The following is a 25,248-nucleotide window of genomic DNA, read 5'->3' on the forward strand; positions in this document are numbered from 1 at the left end:
CCGAAATGTTTTCTTATTTTACTCAAAAAGTCTACATAACTCACTCTGTTAATTGTGGAGTTGCAGTTCTGTTAAATGTGGAGTAGTTTATGCTCAGTGTGGAGTCGTCCATGCTAGGTGTGGAGCCGTTATGTTAAGTGTGGAGTCGTTTTGCTATCAGGGTTAGAGTTTCGTTAAGTATAGAGCTGTTCGTTAAGTGCGAAGTACATTTGATTATGGCAGTTTCCTAACGATTGCTTTAACGAAGGCGCACTGAATTCGTTCATTTGTGATTTCAGTCAAGTTTCACACAGCGAAGTGTAGGGGTAGAGTTCCGTTAAGTCTAGAGCTGTTCGTTAAGTGCGAAGTAGATTTGATTATGGAAATTTCCTAACGATTGCTTTAACGAAGGCTCACCGAATTCGTTCAAATGAAGTATCAGCCCAGTTTCACACAGCGAAGTGTACTCTTCATATTAGTACGTATATTTCCCTTAAATATCGTATGATCTAAATAATTAAACCCTGTATTTTTTAGCTCTTCAGACAGACGGTGCTAAATATATTACAGTATTGTACCAATTAGCTTTTAGTAGCTGGGTAAGCAAAAGCAAACTGCTGCGATACGTGTAGTACACTCTTGTTTTTACTGATGGGCAACGCTCTAAGTTTATTTGACTATGTGGCAGCCTTACGTATATAACGGTCAACACATAACACAACTTTTGTAACGTATGTTTACGAAAAAAGAAATAAAAATTTGATGTTAAATAAAAAAAATGATGATAAAAATAGAAAAGTAAATGAAATAAGCAAATTGAAACCTTTAGTTCAAAGACACAGTTAAGTTAATCTTTTAAATTGCCCGCTAACTAGATAAGCACAGAACATGCTTTTGCAGTCGTTCAAGGAATAATTTATTAAATATCAAATATCGATACGCCCCTTTGGATGCCGACACTACAGTATTTTGCAATCTGCCGGCGAACACCTCGGGCCAGCCATTCAACATGCTAGTTATAAAGGGCCCATACATAATAATTTGCCAATCGATTTGTGCGCAAATTCACTTCTCGTCGAATCGTTGGGCTAACAAGCCTGTGGATGCTGAGGGAGGATGGTTGGGGAGGGGGAGAGGCGAATTAATGGGTCGGCTACTGCGAACGGACACTGGCAATGGCCCTGTGCCATGTGAATGCATGCAGCCTAGTTATTTTCTGGGCTGATTTCTCTAAACAATAGCGTGAAGTCGACGATATAACCGAGGGCGCAGATAGTTGCGATAGGACTGTCCGGCTTGGGGTCTGTCCGCAAATCGAGGGACGAACGTTTGAATCATTTTCTGTGTACGCGCTCAGCACTTGCGCAATTTGTTGCCTGTGGCTATCGAAATGCCCAGCGGGGCAGGTTTCAAGCGCGTGTCAGCAGCAGCAGTAAATGATGTCCACATAGAGACCACCGCCGGGCACTGGCCGGCAGCTCGTTGCTGAGGTCGCGGGGTCAGCACAGGGCGTGTTCACGGCAAGTGCATGACAGAGTGCCTAGACGGCCGCCTGCCGGCTGCCCGCTGAGTTTTGATTTCGAGTTATTGCCAGTTATTGCAGTCGACGATGTCGCTGGGCGGCTGCACAAAACCAGAACCACGCCGCGACGGCAATCGCAGCTGCATATGCAACAGCAGCAATAGCTGCCGCCTTTATGCCATGCAATTCGAATCTCAGTTGCGAAAAAATTAAATTTGCGCACAGAACAAGTTTAAGTGGTGGCAAAGTGGCAAACTGGCAGCGGGGCTCCAGCCGAATAGCATTGGTGTTGGAGACGCGTTTTTGTTGCTTGCGTGTTGCCCTAAACGACTGCAACGCCGGGCGCCGCCCACACCCGTGCCCTTGGTCCATGCCCAGGGCTATTTGGCCAGTGCACGCCAAACTCGTTTGCAATGCAACAAAAACAAAATAAAAAAAAACTGTTGCATTTCTAAAGGCTGCTGCAGCCACCAAAAACAGCAGCAGCAGACGCTGCCACAGCAACAGCAACAGCAACCAGAACAAGAACTAGTAAAACAACAACATCAACAGAACAGCAGAAGAAAAATAGCAAACAAATTTACTGCCAATTTGCTGCTCATTTCGTTTAGAAGGTGACATGGCCATGGCACATGCGTGGCATCTGCGGCAACGGGCAGCGGGCCGCACGGAACGGACGCGACGGACGCAACGGACGGGCTTGGCATGATTGTGGAAGCTCTGGCCAGGGCCAAAAATGCCAAGAGGGTTGTTCTGGTACGCGTGTGTGTGCGTGTGTGTGTGTGGGTGTGTGTGCACTTTGAGCGTATGTGTTTCGCATTTTTACACTTAATTGCTCCGCTTTGCCCCAATTGAACTGGTGGGCTGGCGGGCTGGCGGGCGCGGGAACGGGAACGGCTGCGGGGTGGGAGAGACGCCAGAGCCGGCTAGACCAAACCTCGACCCGCTAACAAAAAGCGCAATTGCAACTGCAACTTTTGGCAGGCACTGCACAATTCACACACTCAAACACACACACACGCGCACACTTGGCAACCAATGTACATGAAGGGGCTTATAACTGTTTGAGCTCACCCAGGCACACACACACACACACACACACACACACACACACACACACAGCCGCACGAGCTTAGGAACGCTCGATAGTTTTGGAGTTTTTGGTTAGTTTTCGATAACGTTTAAAACACCAATAGACCCAGCGTAAAACGAAAATGTTGAACAAACAAACTAACTATTTTCGGCGCGATAATCGACGTCAATTGCAATGCATTGCAGTTGGTGTTGCCCCCGCCCCCGCCCCCGCCATGTCGCTGCCGCTGCCCCTCCTGCTGACGCTACCGTTCCAGTAGGAGTTGCCTTTTTTCCGAATTGCGCAATTTGCGGCAACTTTTGCGAAACATAATTTTTGGCCAATTTATTGCGTGCCTTATGTGGGCGTTGAGCTCATCGCTCGCCATCATCATTATGGCCATCATCATAATGATCATCAGCTGGCCATTGAGGAAACGACTTGGGACCATCCCTACATTCAAATTTATGCGCCAAAACTTCCGCTCATTTGAAGTATAAAAATGGCATGCAATTTGATTTGGCACCAAAGAGTGAACCAAAAAAGAAAAAAATGTGGCCCGGGTTATTCATTTAAATTATAAATGCATTCGGAATGTTTAATTTTTGAATAGTGTGGCCAACAGCAGCAGCAGCAGCTAGGACTTGCACTCCTTTCTACACACACACACACACACACACGCACACACGCACACTTTGACGGCCGCACTTTCACAGGCAGCACATTCGATTCGCATTAATCTTCATTTGTTTCAGAATAGACTGGCTCTGCTGCCGCTGCTGCTGCTAGTGCTGCTTCAGCTCCAGCTCCAGCTCCAGCTGCAAAAGGACAAATACAAATCTAAAGCACAAATGTCTGCGGCATCGATGAACGACGACGACGTGGCAAAGAAAACGCAACGAACAGAAAAGCCATAGGTCATAAATTAGATTTTCCATTAAGCATATAAAAGCACCTTTTGGTTATCCTCAAATGCGTTTGCTCGTCCCACCATGCGCTGCTGCCCCTGATAAAAGGCAAAATCCAACTGTGCTGCAAAATCGAAGAAAAGCATTGAATAAGCGAACGAGCCGACGGACGCCAAAAGGGCAAGGTGCAAGATGTTAGGCGGCAGGCAGCCAGCCGACAGCAGGAAGGCAGGCAGTCCAAGAATGTTGCCGAGGTGCGCAAAAGGAGCAGCAGAAGTGGCTCCTCGAGGTATCCTGTGCAGCGACAGCGGCAACGGCAACGGCAGCCATATTGAATGGATTTGCACAAACGTGCAGAAAACTTTTGCTGACACAAAGGATGCAAAAAGGTGAAAGACGCAGCGCAGCGGGACAGCTGCAGCCGCAACAGCCCTTTAGCCAAACTCGGACAAACTTGATTTGGTGCAATATTTTTACATATAAACTACTACAAAAGGCACTATATATAAAATATGCGCACCTAATAAAATATATATACATATGTATATATATGCAACTGAATGGTAATCGCATAATGGCATTCGGATGCTCCAGTGGCTGACTTAGACAGAAGACTTATTGGTGCGAATTGCTTTAATCAGCGCTCGAATGGGCCGAAAAGGGAGCATTGAAATCTCGTAAATGTAATGAGCCTTTTTGGCAGCCCATAAAAAGTCATATAAACATTTCAATTAACGTGGTCCACACGTAGCCGTCACTGGGCCAATTCTGATCGGAGCCACAGCCGCAATTGTCCGGCTTATTCTGCTTTCTTTAACGCTCTCACCTCTCCATTTCCATTGGCAGTTCCACCTGACAGGCATCGAGGACGAATGAGCCGTAGTGTTTGATAAATTGAAGCAACAGAGCCAAGACGACAAATGTGTGCCTGTAACTATAGCTGGTCGATTCGTTTCAATTCATGCCATTGCCTGGCTAATTTAGTGAGGAAATGGACACAGCCACGGGGGCCATGAGGGCAACAGGACCACAGGACAGCAGGACAACAGGACAACAGGACAACAGGACAACAGGGCAGCGCTGGTGACGACACAAATGTGTCGTATTCAAGGTCATAAAACGTGCGACACAACCGGTAATCAAAGCATGAAATTAATTTCCAATTGATTTTGGCCCCTTGTCGCTGCTTTCCCAATCGCTGCAGGAAGTTGACCAACGGAAGTGCGAAACGATAAACAGCAACGAGAGGAGTCGCAAAGGCAACACCAACACCAACAGCAACAGCAACAGCAGCAACGGCAGCAGCAGCAACAAGGACAATTGAAACCCAGCACATACTTCACCAAGAACAACAGAAACAGGAGCAGCAACGGGCAACAGCAGCAGTCGAAGTGCCAGTGGCTGTGGCAGTGACTGTGGCAGTAACAGCTGCTGCCTGCAAAGGGAGAGGTGGGCAGAAATGAGGGCATTAAACGATCAAACGTTTAATGACACCCGGCCAGCCATTGATTTGCCAAATACATGCGAGAACCGGGACAGGGAGCGTCCCAAGCAAAGCAGTGGGGACTTGCGACTATGTTGAGTCAACACAGCCACAGGGACGATATTCGAGGACGTCGGTCAGTCAAAGGACACAATTCACATACCGAGGGCTGTTGCATCCAATTCCCTAGCTTCTCCGCTTCTCTGGCAACATCTAGTCATCTATCCTTTCAAGCTAGTCCTCTACTTATCGTGCTGCTCTCGCATCACCATAAAATGCCGCAACCGCTGTTGCCGGCAACGTTTTTGGGCTGTAGCGGTGTGGCGCCATGACCATCAATATGAGACGAATGCCAATGGCCAGGCATGTGCCCGTAGAGCAGCTGGCAATGGTCAGACAGGCACTTGGCTTCCCTCACACAAGGCACAAACAACTGAAGCGGGGCATTTAATGTCGCTCTGGCTGTCATCACCAAAATCGAAAAACAAAGCAAAAAAAAAAAAAAAAAAATGTTGCCAGACAAACCAGTGGATTGGGTGCAGGGTAACCGAAAAAATAGAATATGCACAGCATCCTTGACGTTTGTTCGCTCGTTGACGCCCGAGCAAGTCCCATAGAATCGCTGTCCTGCTCTCGGACTCCTCCCTGGGTGTCGCCAAGGCTGACGGGCCGGCGCCGACCCATGGCCGAGATGTGTTCATGTCTAATGTCGAAATGGTTAGTTTCACTTTTTGCGTCAGAAATCGTAAAATTGGATATAAAATTTTACGAGCGTGTGCCGGGACCCTCGTCCCGGCCTCCTCTCGAGCGCTCTGCTTTCTGTATGCTCTCGAGCGTTGACGATGGCGTTGACATTGGTGGTGGTAGCTGCTGCTGCTGCTGCCACACGAATTTGTGCTGGGCCTGTATTTGGTCACGGCGCAAATTTTGATGCTTAACTAGAAATGGCAGCTGAAGTGGCAGCAATGGCAATGGCAATGCCGACAGTAAAAACAACAACAAATAGAAAAGGAAAAGCCACAGCGGCCCCATCTTTGCGGCAATAAATCATTTATGCAAGTTGCTGTTGCTATTTGCGTTGAAATAAAAATCCAACAAAAATTTGCTTAGCAATTTTGCTTGTTACAAATTTAAGCGCTCTCGACTCATTGTCTTGAACATTTGCCTGTTTGTCTGCCTTGCATATATGCATGTGTTTGTGATAGGGCTTGTGTGTCAGCTGTAAAGCTGTAAAGCTTATAATATGCAATAATCTAAAATACACAAACACACACACATAAGCATAGATGCAGAGCGGGGGCTTGCAACGGCCGCATATTCATATATGTATATTCATGAGCAATATATTTTATAAGCATCATCATGCATATTGGATAAAAAATAAGCTCAAAATACAAAAATATTTCGATATTCTCTGGCAGGCAGTAAAAGCAATCAGACGCCATTTGCCAGACAAGAGTGTGTCTCTAGTGCACACACAGACACACACACAGAGACATTCACACACACGCATCCATAGAAGTTGCTCAGCCATTGTGCCAAATGCTCAGCATAGTTCCAAACATCCTTTTTAAATTGTACGAGCATGCATGTATTTGTGAGTCTATTGTTAGTGCTATGTGCATGTGTGCGTGTAGAAAAGGCAACAGTAGCCAAGGCTCAGAGAAAGCGCCATCAGCAGTGGCAGCGGCAGCAGCACCAGCAAAATATTTACAAAATTGTAATGGAATATCAACAGATCATAAAATCATGCACATTTTATTTGTCATAGTCGTAAAAGAAACATATATATTTATATATATATAAACATAATAACAGCAACAACAAAAAGTGAAAAGAAAGAAAATGGAAAGTATATATGTATTGAAAATAAAATGAAAATACTCGATGAGCATGACAATGTCAATGGTGAGGCAATATACGAGTACATGATGGAATATTGTGGTATTTATTGAATGGCTCTGCCAGCCCCCTGGCACTTCAAATTCAGATCCTTGGCTAGCCGCTTGAACATATTAAAGGCTTCGCTCCTTAGGCTAAGCCGCATTACGAAACGAATAGGGAAGTGGTCAATTTGCTGATGCCCAACAGCACTCGGGAGTGGACAGTGGACAGTGGACAGTGGACAGTGGACCATGGACAGTGTGCGGTGGGCGGCAACTTAAAGTTTAATTTGAAAATTAGGCTGACCACAGCACACAGCAAACAAGAAAGAACAAAGGCAACAATAACAACACCAGCCACAACAGCAATGACAGCAACTTAAGCAAATGCCGCTTCTGAGTTGTTTGCTGAAAGTTTTCAGCTAATTTTTTGATTTTAACGAGAATTTTGAAGCAGCTACACCCAGGACCGTGGAGGTGACTGGCTGCCAATGAGTGGGACATGGACAATGTCCAAATAACTTGGGAGCTCGCAACTAACGAGAAAATGTCTGGCAAACACTTAAAACTTTTACGATGAGATGCACTCCAAGTCGCTGCACTATGGAGCCGAAACTCAAATTATGCCCAAACAATTCAAGAATAAACCTTAGCTTAAGATGTTTGTCGAATAATTGCTACTATAAAGTTGATTTATACACAAAATAAGATACTGTTATCGTTTTTAATCCAAATTATACTGATTGTCTTAAATTGATCGAAACTTCTTTCGGAAAATTTCGCAATATTTCGCTGTAAGTTTTCCACCGTGAGTATTATTCAACTCGAGTTGACCGCCGCTGCTGTGCCAGGCGCTGTCATTGACTTTTGGAGCTGCACACGCTCCCTACGGTTTACTTACCCTCTGTCCAATACTGTCCAATATCTTGACAGACATCGGTTAATAAGAGGGGAGGCAGCAGCAGTGGCATTGGCAGTTGGCAGTAGCTGTAATATAATCTGCATTAGATTTGCACTTAAAAACTGTCAGGGCCTTGCCGAAAGCTAAACTATAACTATATAATTATAGGCAGCACTCGGGCTTGCACTCACTGTATCTGGCCATCTGTCCCTTGGCGTGTTTGGGGCGACTGCAAGCGGTCCTGGCTATTTTTGGCCAATTGTCAAAGCTGACAATTTTACTTTAGTGCCTATTTTATGTGACCAAGCCAACTGACTGGCCTGACGTGGCACTGGCCTAAAAGGCAGAACAAAACGAAGAAAAAAACACAGACAAGCACGGGAACAAGCCCCATGAAATTGAGGATGACTGACAGTAGTAATAACCAGGCAGAGGCAGAGGCAGATCCAGAGGCAGTGGCAGTGGGACAGTGCGGGGCAGTCAGCCAAGCGGCTCATTGCCGTCGCGAGCTGGGCCAGGACTAAAGAAGCGATAAAAACGAGATAAAACGCTTTAATAGAGGAGACACATCAAATGCTCCAAAAATGTTACCATGACCGCAACGCAACTGAAGTGAATAGTCTTGTTTTATGGTTTATTTAAAACTCCGCTCCAGGGTGCGGTGCTGTTGGGTGGCTTGTCAGTGGAGCGATAAAGGCGCCAGCCCAGGCACCAACGTTTGTCAATTGAACCCTATACTACCTGCAATTGGTGTGAGGCTGCCGCTAGTAAGCCTGTCAAAACGATTACGAGCACGGCATGGCACAGCAAGGCGCTCGGCGCACGGCGCACGGCACTACATGACAGCACAGGACACGGCAACCCCCAAAAGCCAAAAATTCATTTGCCTGAAATTACAAATTACGACACTTGCAGTTACCACTACCAGCAGCAGCAGCAGCAGCAGCAGCAGAAGCAGCAACAACAATAACAGCCATTGGGTGAGCAGGGGGCCCAAGTACGCACTAACAGAGAGGTGGCAGCCAACTATTAACTCAACAAGCATAAAATGAAGCCGGCCAAGAAGTTAGTAAACGAAGGCCAGCTGAACTGAACTGAACTGAACTGAGTTAGCTGAGCAGAGCTGAACTGAGGATGCCTGTGCCCGAGTACCAGACCGAGTACCCAGTGAAATTGCTTGTGCCCTGGTGCGGATTGGTATGTGGGCGGCACTGGCACTTGAGCACACATTCACGTGGCAGCTGAGCTGGCAAATAAGCCGACAGCAGATATTGTCAACGTGTGCCGCAATGACGCACTTCTGGGAGTGGGCCTGGCTGCTGATTATGTTGTTGGCATCGCCAGGGTTGTTACCTTTTGCGTGTGCCTCATATTTCAAAGCCGTCAACACTTTTCAGGCTGAGCACAAAAATACTACAACTCCAACAGGGCCACAATTATGACAAAAGTATGGCTGGCATAAATTTTGCACTTGTTTGTGCTGATGGCTGCTTTTGGGACTACTCGCCATCTTGTTGGGGGCCGACTGCTTGCAGGCTTATTGTATAGTGTATGCTGCGAGAGGGGCTGGGCCTGTTGTTATGACATTTGTTTGCTGTGAAATAAAGCGCCGCATTAAAGTTAATGACGCCCAGGAAGGTGGCTTAAAGTGCCAGTCACTCAAAGGCCACCAAAGGCCTGAGGCAACCGCAACCATAGCCGCACCAGCCAGCCCCCACACCCCAGCCCCGCACACGCCACGACCAACTCCCCGCCACCCGCCCACTCATACCCAATTTAACTTTACCGTTCTCAGGTCACAAGCTGAGGCGGAAATTAGAAATTAAGTCGCTCGCTGTTTGAATATAAATTTAATTAATGTTACACAAATGCTTAAAAGCCTGCATAGTTTGTTTGCCATAGACCATCGCCCAAACAAAAACAACAACAGCAACAACAACAACAACAACAACAACAACAGCAACAACAATTGGCCGGGACCAGCCCAACTCTGACAGGCAACAGCACGCGCCTTCCGCCCATGTTTTCCGCCGGAGTTATGTGAACTTTTGGTCGCTGTTTAATAGTTTTCAGACGCTTGTCTAACTGACGCCTTCCGTCACATCTAGTATACGCACATCAACAACCGGTCGAGGGTTGATCGATAAATATGTCGAAATAAAACTACTTTAAGATAAATATTTACCCAGAATTCTCAACTAAGAGATGCCACAATACTTACAAACTTTAAAGCGAACTACTGTACATAAAAATCTGATATAGCACTGGCTAAAGGTTAGATGGCAAACACAAGTCATCTGCCTTCCTGTCACTAGCCAAATATTTATTTATCGACATTCGGATGAAAAGTTAGCAGCAAAGCAAACAGAAGCAGCAAAGTATTTCCACAGCTAAGTGTGTATCTATAAATTAAATAAAGTAACCCTCTTTCGGCAATTAAGACTGGGCAAAAATGGTCATGCGGCTTCCACGCTTGCTGCTCGAGGTCAGTATTGTTGACTAATAAAGGTGGATCTGTATCCGCAGTACTTGGTTGCGTCATGTGAGTCCTGCTGCAGTTCATTAATTATGTTGGGCCAGCGGGTGGTCGCTTAAAGAGCGACTGAAACGAAGATGGGGTCGCCGACTAGTGACAGTTTTTTGTGCTGTTTGACAAAAGCAAGTCGCTAAATTAGTTTAACTTCTGCGAGTGGGGTAGTCGGAGTTGATTATTAGTGCAAACTTTGACATCGATAACAAGACAAAGTCATTAGCATTTGCACTGCCCTCCCGCGCAATGGCAATGGAGAATGCAGCTACATGACAATGCTTTCAATTCTTTGCGCTGGCGTAAAATCCAAATAACATTTTAGCCATGCTGCGCATTGTGATTTGCATCTTACAATGCAAAGCGAGCTTTGCATTGGATTCGGACACACAGCGGCCCCCGCAGCGGTGTCATTAAATCATGCTAAATGTCACTGACTGTTGCTGTCACTCAGAGTTGCGCCACCACCGCCAATGGCTGCGGGCTGTAAACTACCACTCGGAATGGCTCCACCTCTGTCTCTGCCTCTATATCTACCTCTGTCTCTGCATCTGCCGCTGCCCTTGCCGTTGCCACTTCTGCTGTGGCTTGCAAATGCAAATAGCAGCAGCAGCAGCAACAGCAGCAACAACATTTCCATGGAATTAGTTAACGCTTACCAACCAAATGGGGCAATTGCAACTACCCAACCAGCTGAGCGACTGCCTGTCGCCGTTGTAAGCTAGACAACAAATTGACAGTGTTAAATTAATTTGAAAATACATGCAGCTATGCCATCTCCAGTTGCAACTCCTATCTACATTTCCATTTCCATTTCCATTGCCATTACCCTGGCCTGGCCTAGGTAAATTCAAATGCACAGCCAAGCAATTGCCCAGGGCGGATCTGGCCAGTCAGCAGTCACGTGGCACCAGGCAGCGTTGTCACCTAGATGCGTTTCACTGATTTTAATTAATTCATCTGTCAAATAAGATTAGTTTTATGGTTTACATTGTACACATTGCCCTTGTTGCTGTTCTGTTCAGTTTGGGCTTATTGTTGTTGCTGCTGCTGTTGTTGTTGTTTCTGTTGTTGCTGTTGTTGTTTGTACTGGCCATTGGTATTGGCACTTGCGGTTGTCTGTTGGCGGTTTAGCCAGCCAATAGCCAATGCACATGTGGCACATGAAAAATAACTAATTTATTGCATCTAAACAGCAATTTGACTAACATGCTGCAAATGTCAACAGGAAAATCCGAAAACAATGTACGCACAATGGCCGAGGCCAAATTCGCGCACTCTAATGGGCCAGTTTTTAGTTACCGGTTCAGATGCATGCTTTGGACCTAAATCGGATTTTGGCAGCGCCATTAATGAGCCATAATAATTCAATAAAACTGAAGGCAATATAAATTAACCTGTTGCCGCCTATGGTTCACCAGCCTGTCTGCCTGTAAACCGTATAAATTTCATTTTGACATGCAGTGCAATACACACACACACACACTAATACGGGCACACATTTACTTAGGCGTATATCCGGTATAGCTGCCCATTCCAGGCAGTCACATGGCCCATTAGGCACAGATTTTGTAAATTATGTCAATAATTCAATACAGAAATGCTGACGCTGCTGACATTTGGCACACACCGCACCACACCAAGGACAAGCCACCCACCATTAGCCACCTTAATGACAACAGCAACAGCAGCAGCGTCGACTTCGTGTCAAATTTGTGCGCAGCTTCATTGTTAATCGGCCGGCCATAAGACCAAAAACAATTAACTTAATCAAATGCAATTGAGCAATGTCATTTGTGATTGCTATGCCACTTGCTTGGAACTGATTCGTGGACTCTGGTCGGGGCTACGAAGCCAGCATAGCCTTTCTTCATGCATATTGTTTATGTGTGCCCGCAATTTAGGCCCTGCTGTTTCGGCTGCCGTGGCTGCTGCTGTTCGTAATGCTGCTCCTGATGATGTTGTGGTTGTTATTAATAGGATTGTCAATCGCAAATTGTGCCAGGGCTTTGTGAGTATTCCAGTCACCCAACTCGCAACCAATCGCTGTTGCCTCGACTCCATGTCTGCGCGTCGTCATCATCATCAACAACATTGTCGTCGTTGTTGCTGTCAGCGTTGCTGCCATTGCGGGCATCGCTCGCCTTTTGGGCCTGGATCTGCTATCCTTGGTGTTGTGGCTGAAAATTATTATAGCGGTTATTATTCACAGTCAATTACATTGCCCCAGCGACACAATACAAAGTGAGAAAGAGATAGTGAGAGAGAGAGAGAGAGACGCGCACACACACTCAACCACACAAGACACCGCACAACAAGTATCGCATGGTCTTCGCGGCAGTAAGACAGCGAGCGACATTTTGACAGGGACAACTATCTATCTATGTATCGCACATAATGACAATTATAATGGCAACCACAATTATGAATGCCTGGCGATTAATAACACCGCCTGACGGGCACTAAGCAACGTCAACGGCAACAACAATGCGCCAGCAATTTGCAGCTGTTGTTGCTGCTGTGTGCCCGAATTGGTTTTGGAGTGTATTAAAATTGTCGGACCGGGTTTAATCCGCTGTCAATTTAACATCGCTTTATTTCCCATTTTGCCAGCATCAATTCAAGTCATAATTGGAGGTTGCAGACTTAAGGCGGGTCCTGGCTTGCAGGATTTATGCGTTGCCTGGTTGCCATACGCTCAATAAAACTTTCAGCAATCGTTGTGTATATATTGAAATAAATGCTGATGCACGAATCGTTTGCAATCACGTTGCTTAGTAATAGGGCGAAGGAATTTTCGGAAAGCAATAGCTACCTTTAAGCATCTTTAAGATCGCTTATCGACATCATTGCATTTGCAATTACTTAAGATATTTGTTTGAAAGGATTGCATTTAGCTCGCTACAATTGAGCCCTCATTTCACTGTATTTTCAGTCTGTTTAATGCTCCGTCTCTTTATTTATTTGGCAGCTATTTTCTTGAGCGACATCCAAGCTTAAATTGTAGCTCGAGACTCGCATTTCCGTTGCCGTTGCTGTTGCTGATACTGCTAATGTTGTTCTTGTTGTTGTTGTTGTTGCTGGTGCTGTTGTTTTATTAGCTGTTTTGCGCGCCAAATCGTTAGCGCATTTTAATTAAACTCTAAATTAGTCATTTTCATTGGCCTTTGGCTCAAAGTACAAGGGCCCTTCTGCCGCTACTTTGGCTTCATCCTGTACAGCTTTTGGCTGCCTCTTGCACTTCTTCTTTGAGCAAATGAAAATTGCGACACTGCCGCATTGCGTACCATACACTATACGTGTGTGTGCGCCAGTGTGTGTGCGAATGTTTATGGATGCGCTTTTTGCTGATGCTGCTGATGCTTTTGTTGCTGCTGTGCATTTTCATTTCATTGGGACGACAGTTGCTTTCTCAGTAGCGCTTTGGCTAACTGTCAAGCCACTAGAGTCTCACAAACTAAATTAGGGTTAAGATTGCAAATAAAATGTATTACCCTGATCTCCCTTTGCATCGCAATTTGCCTCTCTCCTTGTGCCTCATTTGAATTGCATAAACAACTTACAAAGCAAAAAGTTCAACGACTGTCGCTGTCGCCATTTATCTCTTTTAGCTCGGCGCTGTCTAATGACACGCCCACCAGCACACGCACGCCACAGCTAGAAGAGAACCAGTGAGATAGATGGAGGGTAAAATTCATGGATATACGCCAAAGCGACCGCAATTTAAGCCTAAATGCTGTGCGTTTAAACAACGTCGGGCCAACGGCTGTGAACGTTTGTCGACATGCAATGGACCGTCAGGCTCAGCCCCATTCCCAGCCCCATTCCCAGCGCCAACTTCAGCAGCAGATTTTCAAATTTAGGAGTAACCAAGTATGAATATGCTGGCTGGCCGTAGCTTGAGCGGACTTTGTCTTGGTCTCATTCTGTATGTCCGGCCTGTCTGCAAATGCTGCCTGTGAGCACGCCTCGGGCTGTGGGCTGTGCCCGTCCAACACGCCGTATGCGCAATGTGTGCTCAGACTACTGCAGCGTCTAACTGCACTAAATTTAACTACAGTTAAATAAATTTCATGAAATTAGTAATATTTATGTTACATTATTACACTGACGGCAACTACAAATAAGAGGAAGACCACTAGCCCCAGTTCATGTAGAAGCAGCAGCAGCAGCATCAGCATCAACATCCACAACAATAAAACTGGCGTGCGCCTAAGTAACCGCTCTTTATCTCTTTCAATAACGAGTCTAACGACATCAGAACAGCAACAATAATACAGACAACCACTACAACTACAACTAAAACTACAACTACAACTATTGCTGGTAGCTGTAGCAGAAGTAGAACTCTGCGATTCGGTCATCAACTTGGTTATTGTTGCAGCGCTTTTGTTGTCTACGTTGTTGTCGCTCGACTTGAATGAATGACATAATGGTGGAAGACCACAATTTCAAAAGCATACTTAACAAATATTACGAAATACTGCGAAAAGTGCATGCAACAAAAGAATAACAAGCCAAGGAGCGGCCAGGCCAGTGGCCACAAGAGCAGCCGCCTAGGTGAACCAAACAAAGAACACAAAACAATGTGAACGACGCGCCATGGACAGCATGCCACAATCGAGGCTGAGAGACTAAACCACCATCAAAGAGCAGATGGCAACGTGACCATATCGTGAGAGTTTAATAAATGCTAATATCTACACAATTCTGCCTAGTCGTATACTCATCCACAATGGATTAAATCGCATTAAAAATATAAAAATTTGATTAAGAGTTGAGCCTATGGTCTAGAGCAGGAGCTCACACATTATAAAGATATTAGGCATCGTGATCGGACTGTCACGTGCTCAACACTGGCTGTACTTATGCTAAAAACTGTTGCTGCACTGACTATAGTGTTGTCTGTGTCTATGCTGTTGTTGCATTAAATAATAATAATCATAATAAGTAATGTAGGTAGGCAACGCTTTCAAGTGAGCAGCACGTGCTGAAGGGTGACAGCGGCGGCGGTGTGCACCACTTGGGCCAGCTAAACGTCAAGCAAAGTGCGCCAAAAGGACACTACAGGATACTGTCGCTGATGCTACACTTCCTGGCTGTGTAGCGGCAAGCAGGCAACCTGCGTTGGCTGTTCATTTGCCAGCCATGCCAGCCATGCCAGCCAACCAGCCAACCAGCCCGTCGGCTTTGTTGGTCTAAATTCCTTAGCTGCTGTAGCGTTTAGTTGTTGCACTCCTGCTGGCTCCATCGCCACTCATCAGAGCTGTTGTTCTCGACCTCGTCAGCACGTCTCGTTAAATCCTTTTGCGGAGGGCGGTATATTGTTATCAGTCTGCAGCTTGCCAGGTCGCCAGCTCGGCAACTCGCCATTGTTTATACTACGTACACGTATGTACATATAGAATGAGACTAGTTGGTTTGGCCTGGCCGGCTCTACTGTAACTATGGCTTAGCCTACTGCTGACAAATACTTTGAGTTTCACATGCTCTCAGGTAGCTTATACAATGGGCAAAAGCGCCATCTTCATTGTCGGCATATAGCGACTAAAACATAACAATAGCTCGTCGAGTCTAGTTAGTGTACGCAGATTTTGCATTTTAACGTTGCCTTTGCCTGAGCTGTAGCTGTTGCTGCTGCTCATGCAGTTGGCTTTGCCAAGGTATTAAGCTCAAATGATTTAATGAGCATGTTTTATCTAAAATGTAGTAATTGTCACGTATTACGTGCTCAGCCTGAAGATTTTGTACGCATGGCAGACAAATAGCTAAATCTCTGCCTAGTTGCCAGGCTGCCTAACATCCTGATTACCCGACTGTAGCTTCAGTTTAGTAAATGTATATTTGCATATGTAATTTTAGGGTAATACTCGTTAAAAAATATATGAATAGCGGCACATAAACAAGCAGGGTAAAGTATATATATGTATATATAATATGTGTGCATGTACTTGGGTAGTTAGTTGGCTTATAAAGCTCGTATCTGTATGTAAATGTCTATGTATGTTCCCAGAAACCAAATTAGAACGTTGGAAGAATCTTTGCAGCTTTTCAGTTCAGCAACCGACGCACGTGGCAAAAGAAATTTGTGGCTGTTGTTTGTTGTTGTTGTTGTGGTAAAACTCTTGGCGAACAAATTTTCGTGCTGAGTGCATAAAAGACTCTAAAAAATTCATATAAAACCAAAGAACGCACTTTACACGCTCCGCCAAACACAAACATACACAGACACATACACACACACTAGAGTCGTTCACGTATGAGTGACATGTAATAAAAACGAAACAATATTGTATGATAAAGTATACGCCCAGTGGGCAAAAGGTTTCGCCAGCATACTTCTATATGCACATACAAGCATGTGTATACATATATGAAAACTGAATTAAACGAACTACGAATGGGACCATAATAATAACAACAACAACCACAACAACAACAACAGAGACAAGAGCAGGCGGTCGCAACAATAGCCGGGCAATGAGAACCACAAAAGCAATAGCCAGCGTAAGGCAAAAGATAATAACAACAACAACAAACAACAAACACAACAATATCAAGCAATCCGCACAAGACAAAAAGCAGCAACATCAACAACAACAACAATGGGAACGCGCAGCATAAACAGGAAGCACAATAGAGTCAACTTTCGACGAGGTCACCAACAACCAGTGACAATAACAACAACAAAAGCAACAACAACAACAATTCCAGGTCTTACGGTCGGTCACTTAATGGCGTAGCTGTTGCTGCTGCTGCTGCTGCTACTGCTTCACTTTTGAGCTGGGTTTTTTGTTGTTGGTGGCAAGCAGAAAGCAGCAAACGGCAAACAGCAAGCAGCATACTTTATTTGATGGTCATAACTTTTTCATTAGAACAAAAATATATATTCGAGCACAATATGTCCCGCAGCGCCGTAAACTATAAGTATATAAATAAGTACGGTACTGTGAGAAGCAGTAGAAGCAGCAGCAGTTCATATTATGCCACATGTGTATATGTGCCCCTCTTTGTGTGTGTGCGTTTGTATGACTCTTGTGTGCGTTGGCTTGGTCTGCTCTGCGTGGCATCAGAACAACAAGAGCAATAGCCTGAGTTGTCATACTTTTTGGATGACCATAAAAGTTGCTGTGAAGTAGCACGCTTTACATTGCCATTGCAGCTACTTAAACAACTGAGAGTCTGCTGCCATTGCCCACTGAAAGTTAACGTGCAGCCCCAAGTCGCTCGCTGGGGAGCGAGCTTGAACGTTAACAGTCTGTGGAGCCAGCCGAGTCAAGTTTAAAGATAAACAATCATGCAAAAGCAGAAAACAGAACGCAAAAACCAGACCAGTTGCCTGTTCCCACATTGCCAGATTGCCAGATTGCCAATAGCGACACAGCACAGCGCAGCGCTTAACAACATTCAATAGGGCACTGACTGAGAATTCCCCTAATAAAAGAACTATAACCATGGTTTAAGTACTTAGTTCAACACCTAAGTGTTGAATCACTAACAAGTTGTTGGCTTTTGCATGCATGCCTAAACCAGTTTAATTGCAAGCGAAAAACTGCACTCAGCATGCAATTTATGGAGCATAGCAAGATTTTAACAAGGTATTGCATTACCAATTCAAGTATTATCAAATTAATCGTAACAAGCTTAAACTGAAAATTTATTTGTGTACGAAAACAATTGCCTAAGTTTGTTCAATCCTCTTTAATTTTGCAATTGCATAATGCTTTCATATTTCCATACATCTGCATCCCGATTTCAAATTGCTGATTGTAATATTCTGGGCATCCTTCAGCGGGGCAAGCGATTTTAAGCTAAGCTCAAAGCTAGGTGGAATCAGTGAATGCAGCACAACGACATCGTAGCACTTAGCGTTGTCCTAACGACGCTCCAGCATGCAAAGCCCTGCCGCTGGCTGTTTCAGTGCTCTTTAAGACAGCCGGCTTCAACATTGTTTCAGAAGTTTTGAATTCGAGTACCAAAATCAACAACCTGCCGCTGTTGTTAACGTTGTCGGCGCATACTTTTGTTGTTTTCGGCTCTGTAAGCGACGCATAGGACTCAGCAGGCGGCCTGTATGGTTGTGTTTGTTTGTTGCCGCTGCAAAGCCAACGAAACTTTTGTCCTCACTTGCACAAACACCATCGTACAGAGTAAGATAGAGAGAGAGAGAGAATGAAAGAGAGAGAGCGAGGGAGAGATGCAAACACAAGTGTACAAACACTCGTCGCAAAAGATTGCCTTGGGAAATAAAGACGTCATCTCATGCAGTTGAATACCCTAGAGAGAGCTTACTAAACTATTATGGTCTCGCGCTGCAACAGCAGCGCCTAGCCGAGACAACAACTTTTATAACAACAACAACTTGAAATAACATCACTAATAACACCAAAAACAACAATACAACCAGCACGGTCGCTTTGTAAACCAACAGCAGCAGCAGCAGCAGCAACTCGCATATCATATCAGACGAATTCTGGTATTAGCTGCAAATTCAAAAGCCACAAAGCAGGCGCACACAGCTGCAAGCCCTGCCATGCACACGCGGGTACAGAAGAGCTTACTGTCCACTTAAGCGCAACTTGTCGTTGGCCAAACAGAGACAAAAGGCAGCGCACTACAAAAATCAGGCACTAAGTATACCCCTAAGATATTTGCAACATGTCGTTTTTTTCATACCCTGCACCCATGATTTGGGTTAGCTGGGGTATGATCAGCCCGAAAACTAGCATTATCATCGGCAATTCTACTTAGAAAACGTTTGCTTGAGCAGCGTCAGCTCAATCGCGATAGGCTAGCCAGACTAAGATAGATTGAGAGTGCCTCTTGACTATTTCCTTTTCCTTAACGAAATTGCATTAGACCTGGATATAAGGTATCTTCTAGTTGAGTACATTTGGCTAAAGCATTTCTAACTCGTTTTGCTTTTAATTTGGTTGGTTGTTTGTCATGCTCGTTACTGCTGCTGCTGCTTCTGGTGCTGCTGCTTCTGTCGTTCTAATATTGCTGCTCTGTTGTTTCGGTTGCTTTGTCGTTGACAAATACATTCAAATGAATGTGACTCGCATAGATTTGCTGAAATGGACATGAAAATGAGAAATGCGTTCAACGAACCAGCAAAGCAGCTAAAGATGCCCTCAGCTAACACAAAGACGCTGGTCGAACGTATATGGAACTGCATGTCTCTCTTTGTGTGTGTGGGCGTGTCAGTTGTGTTAGGTGTCTGTGCTAAGAAGAAACAAGTATTGCTCATATGACAGAAGCTTCAACTGCAGCTTCAGTTACGCATTCAAAACTCATTATCGTCATCAACAACATACGCAACAGCAACACCAGCAGCAGCAGGAGCAGATTGCGATCTGGCAACAGCCGTCAGCTCGCAACTGCAGCTCTGGCAGTGACAGTCGGTGGCACATTTTATTGTTTTACTGGAACAGTTGGATCAAGAGTGGCGGCGACGCTAGCTCAGACACAATCATACGGCTGACTAATGCACGACTAATGCGCAATGTGCCGTATACGTAATAATATGCTTCATGTAGCACTCACCAGGCACAAATACGTCGCTGAGATAGTCAGTTCTGAGAAATTGTTATAGAACAGTTGCTTGAATGTGCCTTCCCGCTTACCCTTTTAGACAAATTGCTTGGATTATTGACTGGCCATGAGCCATTAACTAATCAAAAACTGCAATAATATAGATTGCCGTCTACTATTGTATAAACTGCATTTTCGGCAGTCGCACGTATTGCCAGAACAGAATTTTTTTAATTCAATTTATGGCTTAATCTAAAACATATGAGTTAATCAAATTACATATTAAATTTGCATAGCTTAGATGCCAGTTGTGTGCGAACCGAATGCCCATTCTTAAAGCTCTATAGTGCATCTCAGGAGGTTTATTATGTATACGTATTAGACATTGCTTGCTAACTTTGGAGTTTCGTCGAGTTATGCAACAAGCTAAGTACACTCTATTACGCAATCATACGCTTGTTTCGTTATAATGTTTGTTATTTTCCAGTCGTTGTTGCTCACTTCCAAACCAAATGAAAGAATTGCAAATACTCGACTCGGAGACACCGTTTAGCCAGGCTCAAGGCTCAACTCAATAACATTACATTTGCATTCACATATGTATTTAAAATATTTATATTATAAAATAAATAATGCTGCATATGGTAGCAGTTTAAGTTAAACGCAAAAATAAAAAGTCGATGCATTAAAGGATCTCAGATGCTTCCCCTTTAAACACCTTTCAAGCCACTTTATGAGCACAGGGTATAAAAACCTGAAAAAGAATGTCTGAATAAAGACCATTGCATTGTTATAACGCAACAAACGTGTGCGTGGGCGTGTGCGGGTACGAAAGTATGAATGTGAATTTGAGTCAAAATGTATGACATTCAAGTTAAAGCCAAATGCACGCATCAACATTAGAGTATGGCAAGAGGGCAGCCAGAACCAGCAGAAACAACTGAAATCTCATATCTAATGGGAATATGTGTGCTTTTGTACAGGCATCACGTAATCATTGCACAACTACGTAAAAGGCAGCCATTATTATTTGAATGAGAATGTGAATGCGAATGTGAATGTGAATGTGATGTGAGAATGTTGCGAACGTAACAGAAAATTACAAGCAAAAGATGTTGGCATTTACGATAAAAGCCTTGGTAATGTTCTACTTAAGACGCAACAAGGCTGCCAGCACAGAAACGGGTCAGGGGCGCGCGCAGAGGCAGGGGATACAGGCTAAGATACTGTCAGCTTGTTGCTTTACTTTTTGGCTGCAGGTTACTATTTGTCGAATTTTCAATAATGCGAATTGCCACGCATGCGAATTGCTCTTTGTTGGAACATTGTTTGCAATTAATTTCTTTAATGAATGCATAATTGCATTTTTGTGCGCGCCTTGAAGCCATTTTGCAAAAGAATTCAAATGAAAATAAATTAACGTAAAGCAAAAACTCATTAAAATGCGGCAGACGCAAGGAAATACGTGTTACGCAAAGAGCACACACATGTGCGCACAAATACCAGTTTATTTGTGTGTGCATTATTTTCTTTCATTTGTTTGTTGGTTTTATTTATATATTTTTTGTTCGCTTGTTTTTTTGCAGTCGTCCCAATAATGAATTTAATGAACCATTAAGATGCTCGCCCAGTGATAAATTTAAATGCGGCGCATAAATTAAATGGCACCCGGACTGTAGCCCATAGCTTTAGTAACTGTGATTGCATCGCCTGAACAAATATTTTTTATAAAAAAACACACACACATGGCATACTTTTTATTTATTTAACACGCATTTCATGTTTGTTTTTATTTTTTTTTTTCGATTTCTTGAAAAATTTGTTTAATTTATATAATTGCAACACAAATAAGCGCAATTACTTTGCTCCCTCAGCGCATGACTTTTACCAACTTTCAAATGCGACTTAAGTCGGTTGCTGCAGCAACAGAAACAGCTAAAAGAAGAAGAAGAATATGAAAAAAATACTAGAAGAAATACTGAACAAACTGTCTGACAAATTGCTGCAACAAAATTTTTTCATCTCCCTTCTGGTTTTGTGCAGGCTTTGGGCGTAGCAAAAGTGTTTTACATGCCAACAGATTCATGGTATTTGCACGCACGAAGCTTAATGTCGCACCCAGCAGCCGAGCCTTCCCCACAGCCCGGTTAACAGCACAGAGCCTCCCTGAACATGGCCCCTACCACACACATCAGCATTTGTTAGTCGCACGTTGTCTGTTTGTCTGGCTCTGCGGTAAAACTTTTCTTATATGTATGCAAGTACAAGAAAGCAGCGCTGGCAACGCAGGCATCGCAAGGATCGCAGGCGGAGAAGCCTTGTTTCCATTGCATACTTTTCAGGTTGCGTGTGCGAGAAAAAAGTTCTTAAGCTGCTTTAATGGGTTGTGCGTAAGCCTGTGCCAAGTTCAAGCCGTTGAAAGTGCTTTTAAAGTCGCCTGGCTGTACATTGCACACCCACTCACAAATGCAAACATACACAGACCCACGCACGCACACGCACACACACACACACACACACACACACACAGAACCAAGCTCAGAAGAGTCAAAAAATAAATAAATAAGTAAAGTTAATAAAAATAAAAGCAAAAGTTTGCAACTCAACTTTAATTACATTCTGTTTCAGGTGTGTTTGCGTGTAGCTGTGTATGTGTGTGTGTGTCAATGCTTATTTAGAGGCGCTTGCTTCGGCTCTGGTAATAAGGAGCACAAAAAGCAGCGCATTCCTAAGAGCTAGTATGAAAAAAAAAATTGGAATTTAGTTGTTGCCAGTGAATGTGACTGCAGGCAGGTTGCCTGCTACCGCTTTCATAATGACTTCATTCAAATGCCAACAAACTTGAAATACCAAATGAAATAACTTGCGCCTGGGCACGGCCATGGGAACTGGCAGCAACAACAAGTTGAGTTATGAGTTAGCATATGACTTTCATTTTGAAAACCAACGCGCACACTAATGTGCACACACACACACACACACACAGCAAGAAAAGAGAAATTTTGTTGCCATTTGCAAGCAACATTCACATATTCGAGTGTGAGATGGCTGCTGCCTCTGCTGCTGCCTCAACTGTTGCCCCAGCCATGCCCATCCAATACCCGCAAATGTTTGCATTTTTGCACATTTCTCCTGTCTCATTATGCTAAATACATTTGCATTGTTTGCTGTTGTTTTTCTAGCTCTTTTGATGCATATGTGCTGCCATCCATTGCTGTGTTGCGACTCACTCTCATTTTACTCTGTGTGGCTCTGACTGTGGCCCTGAGTCTCGTCTCTGGACTCTGCGAGTGAGTGCGTGGCGGCTGCCTTGGCTTTATGGTTGTTTGCTTCCGCTTTTGGTTATTACGCATTCATGTCTTGCCAAGTGCGCTTCAAACTTTGCGGCGCTGCCAGCGTAGCTAAAAAGCCAAAAACAACAAATAATAGATTCTCAGCAACACAGTTGTTGCAGCAGCATCAGCAACAGCAGGAGCAGCACATCAGCCAGACCGTGTGCAGTTTTGCATATGAAGTGCCGACTCAACAATCGAAAATTTGCGCAACAGACGTGTTAAGTGGGCGCATGCATTGAGCTCAAAACTGTAGCATACTTTGCAGCAAAATTTATGCAACTCCTTAATGAGGCGACTGTTGGATTTAAGCTGAATTTGTCAAGACACAAAGACAGAGCAGATCAAATGGTTACACACGTAACCTGCCCACGGACAAAACATCTCATCGCTTTCCGAGAAATTCACTTACACTAATCTCCTTGACTTCGCCATTGCTAATTTATGCATAACAGTTATAAATATAACTGGCCAAAAGCGTGCATACGCAGGTGACCAAATACCCCCCCCCCCCCCCCCACGCACACACGTGCGCGCGCGCACACACACAGGGGAGAGCTATTATGCGCTATGTCAATGGCAGCTAACAATAGCTGCAGTTGGGTCGCCATCGTGGCAACGGTATTAGCAGAACAATCTACATAACAATAAGCGACGATTAAAAGCTTTACGAGTCCAGCATAGCCCAATTCACATGCCTGGCGCATATTATCTATTAAAAATTTATGGCCAGACAACAGACACGCCACCCAAAAGGCGCGCCTGCAGCCAAACAAAGCCAACAAGTATGCACCAATTTAAAATACTGGCCAAAAACAACCAAAAAAAAAAATAGATAGAAAAACAAAATAGCGGCAACGACAGCGACAACCGCCCAAAAAACCCAAAAGCAAGAAAATTTTCGAATAAAATTCACAAGCATGAAAGCGCCATTATATACTGACAGAACAGACAGACAGACAGACACAGTTTCGAGAGCTCTTTCTCGCTCGCTCGCTGTCCCTGTGTTACTTCCCTTGTCGCCCTTATGGAAGTGGCCCACATAAAAGAAGCACAGCCCACAAAACCCACGAAAAAACAAAACAGCTTCTAATCATTTTTAATGAAATTCCAAATAAACACGTAAAAGCCAATGAATGTCATTTCAAAAAGGTAAAAGCTTGTGGCATGCGTTGTGTATGGAGGAGGTTGAAGGGAGCCGGGCACAGACGTGCTGCTGGAGCAACAAGGTGAGCCAGCGCACAGGATGTGCGATGCTTGCCGTATGAATAGCAGCAACAAAAGCAATAATAATAACAACAACAGCAACAACAATAAGCAATTGCCGCTGGGCAGCAGCAGCGTAAATTGAGTGGATGCCGGCGACGGCGAGTGGGCAAAAAGCGAGCGAAACAAGTGCCACAACAACAGCCAACAAAATTTATTAGTCCGCACAATTTGACTACTTTTAGGCGCAACAACCGCAGGACAGAACAGAACGGAACAGAACGGAACGGCACAGGATGCCGGTCGAGAGGCGATTGCCGCAGCCTCGCAGCGCTCCAGCTTACGGCTTTAGGTTTCGGTATGTGACACTCGCCTGGCTGCAGGGAAATATGTTTAGCCAGAGGAAAACCAAAAAAAAAAAAAAAGAAGCACCGAATACAAAAAGGGCGCACCAACAACAACAGCCTCATACAAATAAACAAATTTATTGCACAAACTGGAGAAATATTGTGAAGGCAGACGGCAAGCGGCGAGCAAAGTGCGAAGGGCTCGCTGGCCAAGACAAACAAGCCAACTTGAATACGCGTTAAGGTTACTTGAAATTTATGAATTTCGTGATAAGATAAACAAGCTACTGCTGACCCGACCCCACAAGAGCCCCTCTTGTCCGATCCCGAGTTGAGACATGCGCCTGACATTAAAATTCGCAAAATAAAATGTCTAATTTAAGTTACGCTACAGTTGCACAAATTTTCATTATATGCCACTCAAGGTGGCAGCTACGTGCGCCCGATGCTACACCGATGCCTGAAAGACCCTGCAGGCGAGAATGATATAAAAGAATTCTCAGTGATGCTTAATTTCGAGAAGATCCAACTATAGGTGCTTAATTTCCTGATTC

General features: G+C 44.5%; 1 protein-coding gene across 1 annotated transcript in view; it reads right to left on the reverse strand.

Moving 5' to 3' along the window:
• Window positions 1-5,729: 5,729 nt before the first annotated feature.
• The window catches only part of LOC115761496, a 33,446-nt gene continuing 13,927 nt past the window's right edge, over window positions 5,730-25,248 (reverse strand). Inside the window, 1 exon segment of the mRNA XM_030703263.1 lies at window positions 5,730-5,867. Coding sequence (XP_030559123.1) covers window positions 5,730-5,867 — 138 coding nt within the window.

The sequence above is a fragment of the Drosophila novamexicana genome, unplaced genomic scaffold (genome assembly GCF_003285875.2).
Source record: "Drosophila novamexicana strain 15010-1031.04,08,12 unplaced genomic scaffold, DnovRS2.1 tig00000485-arrow-pilon, whole genome shotgun sequence".
NCBI classification, from domain to species: Eukaryota; Metazoa; Arthropoda; class Insecta; order Diptera; family Drosophilidae; genus Drosophila; species Drosophila novamexicana.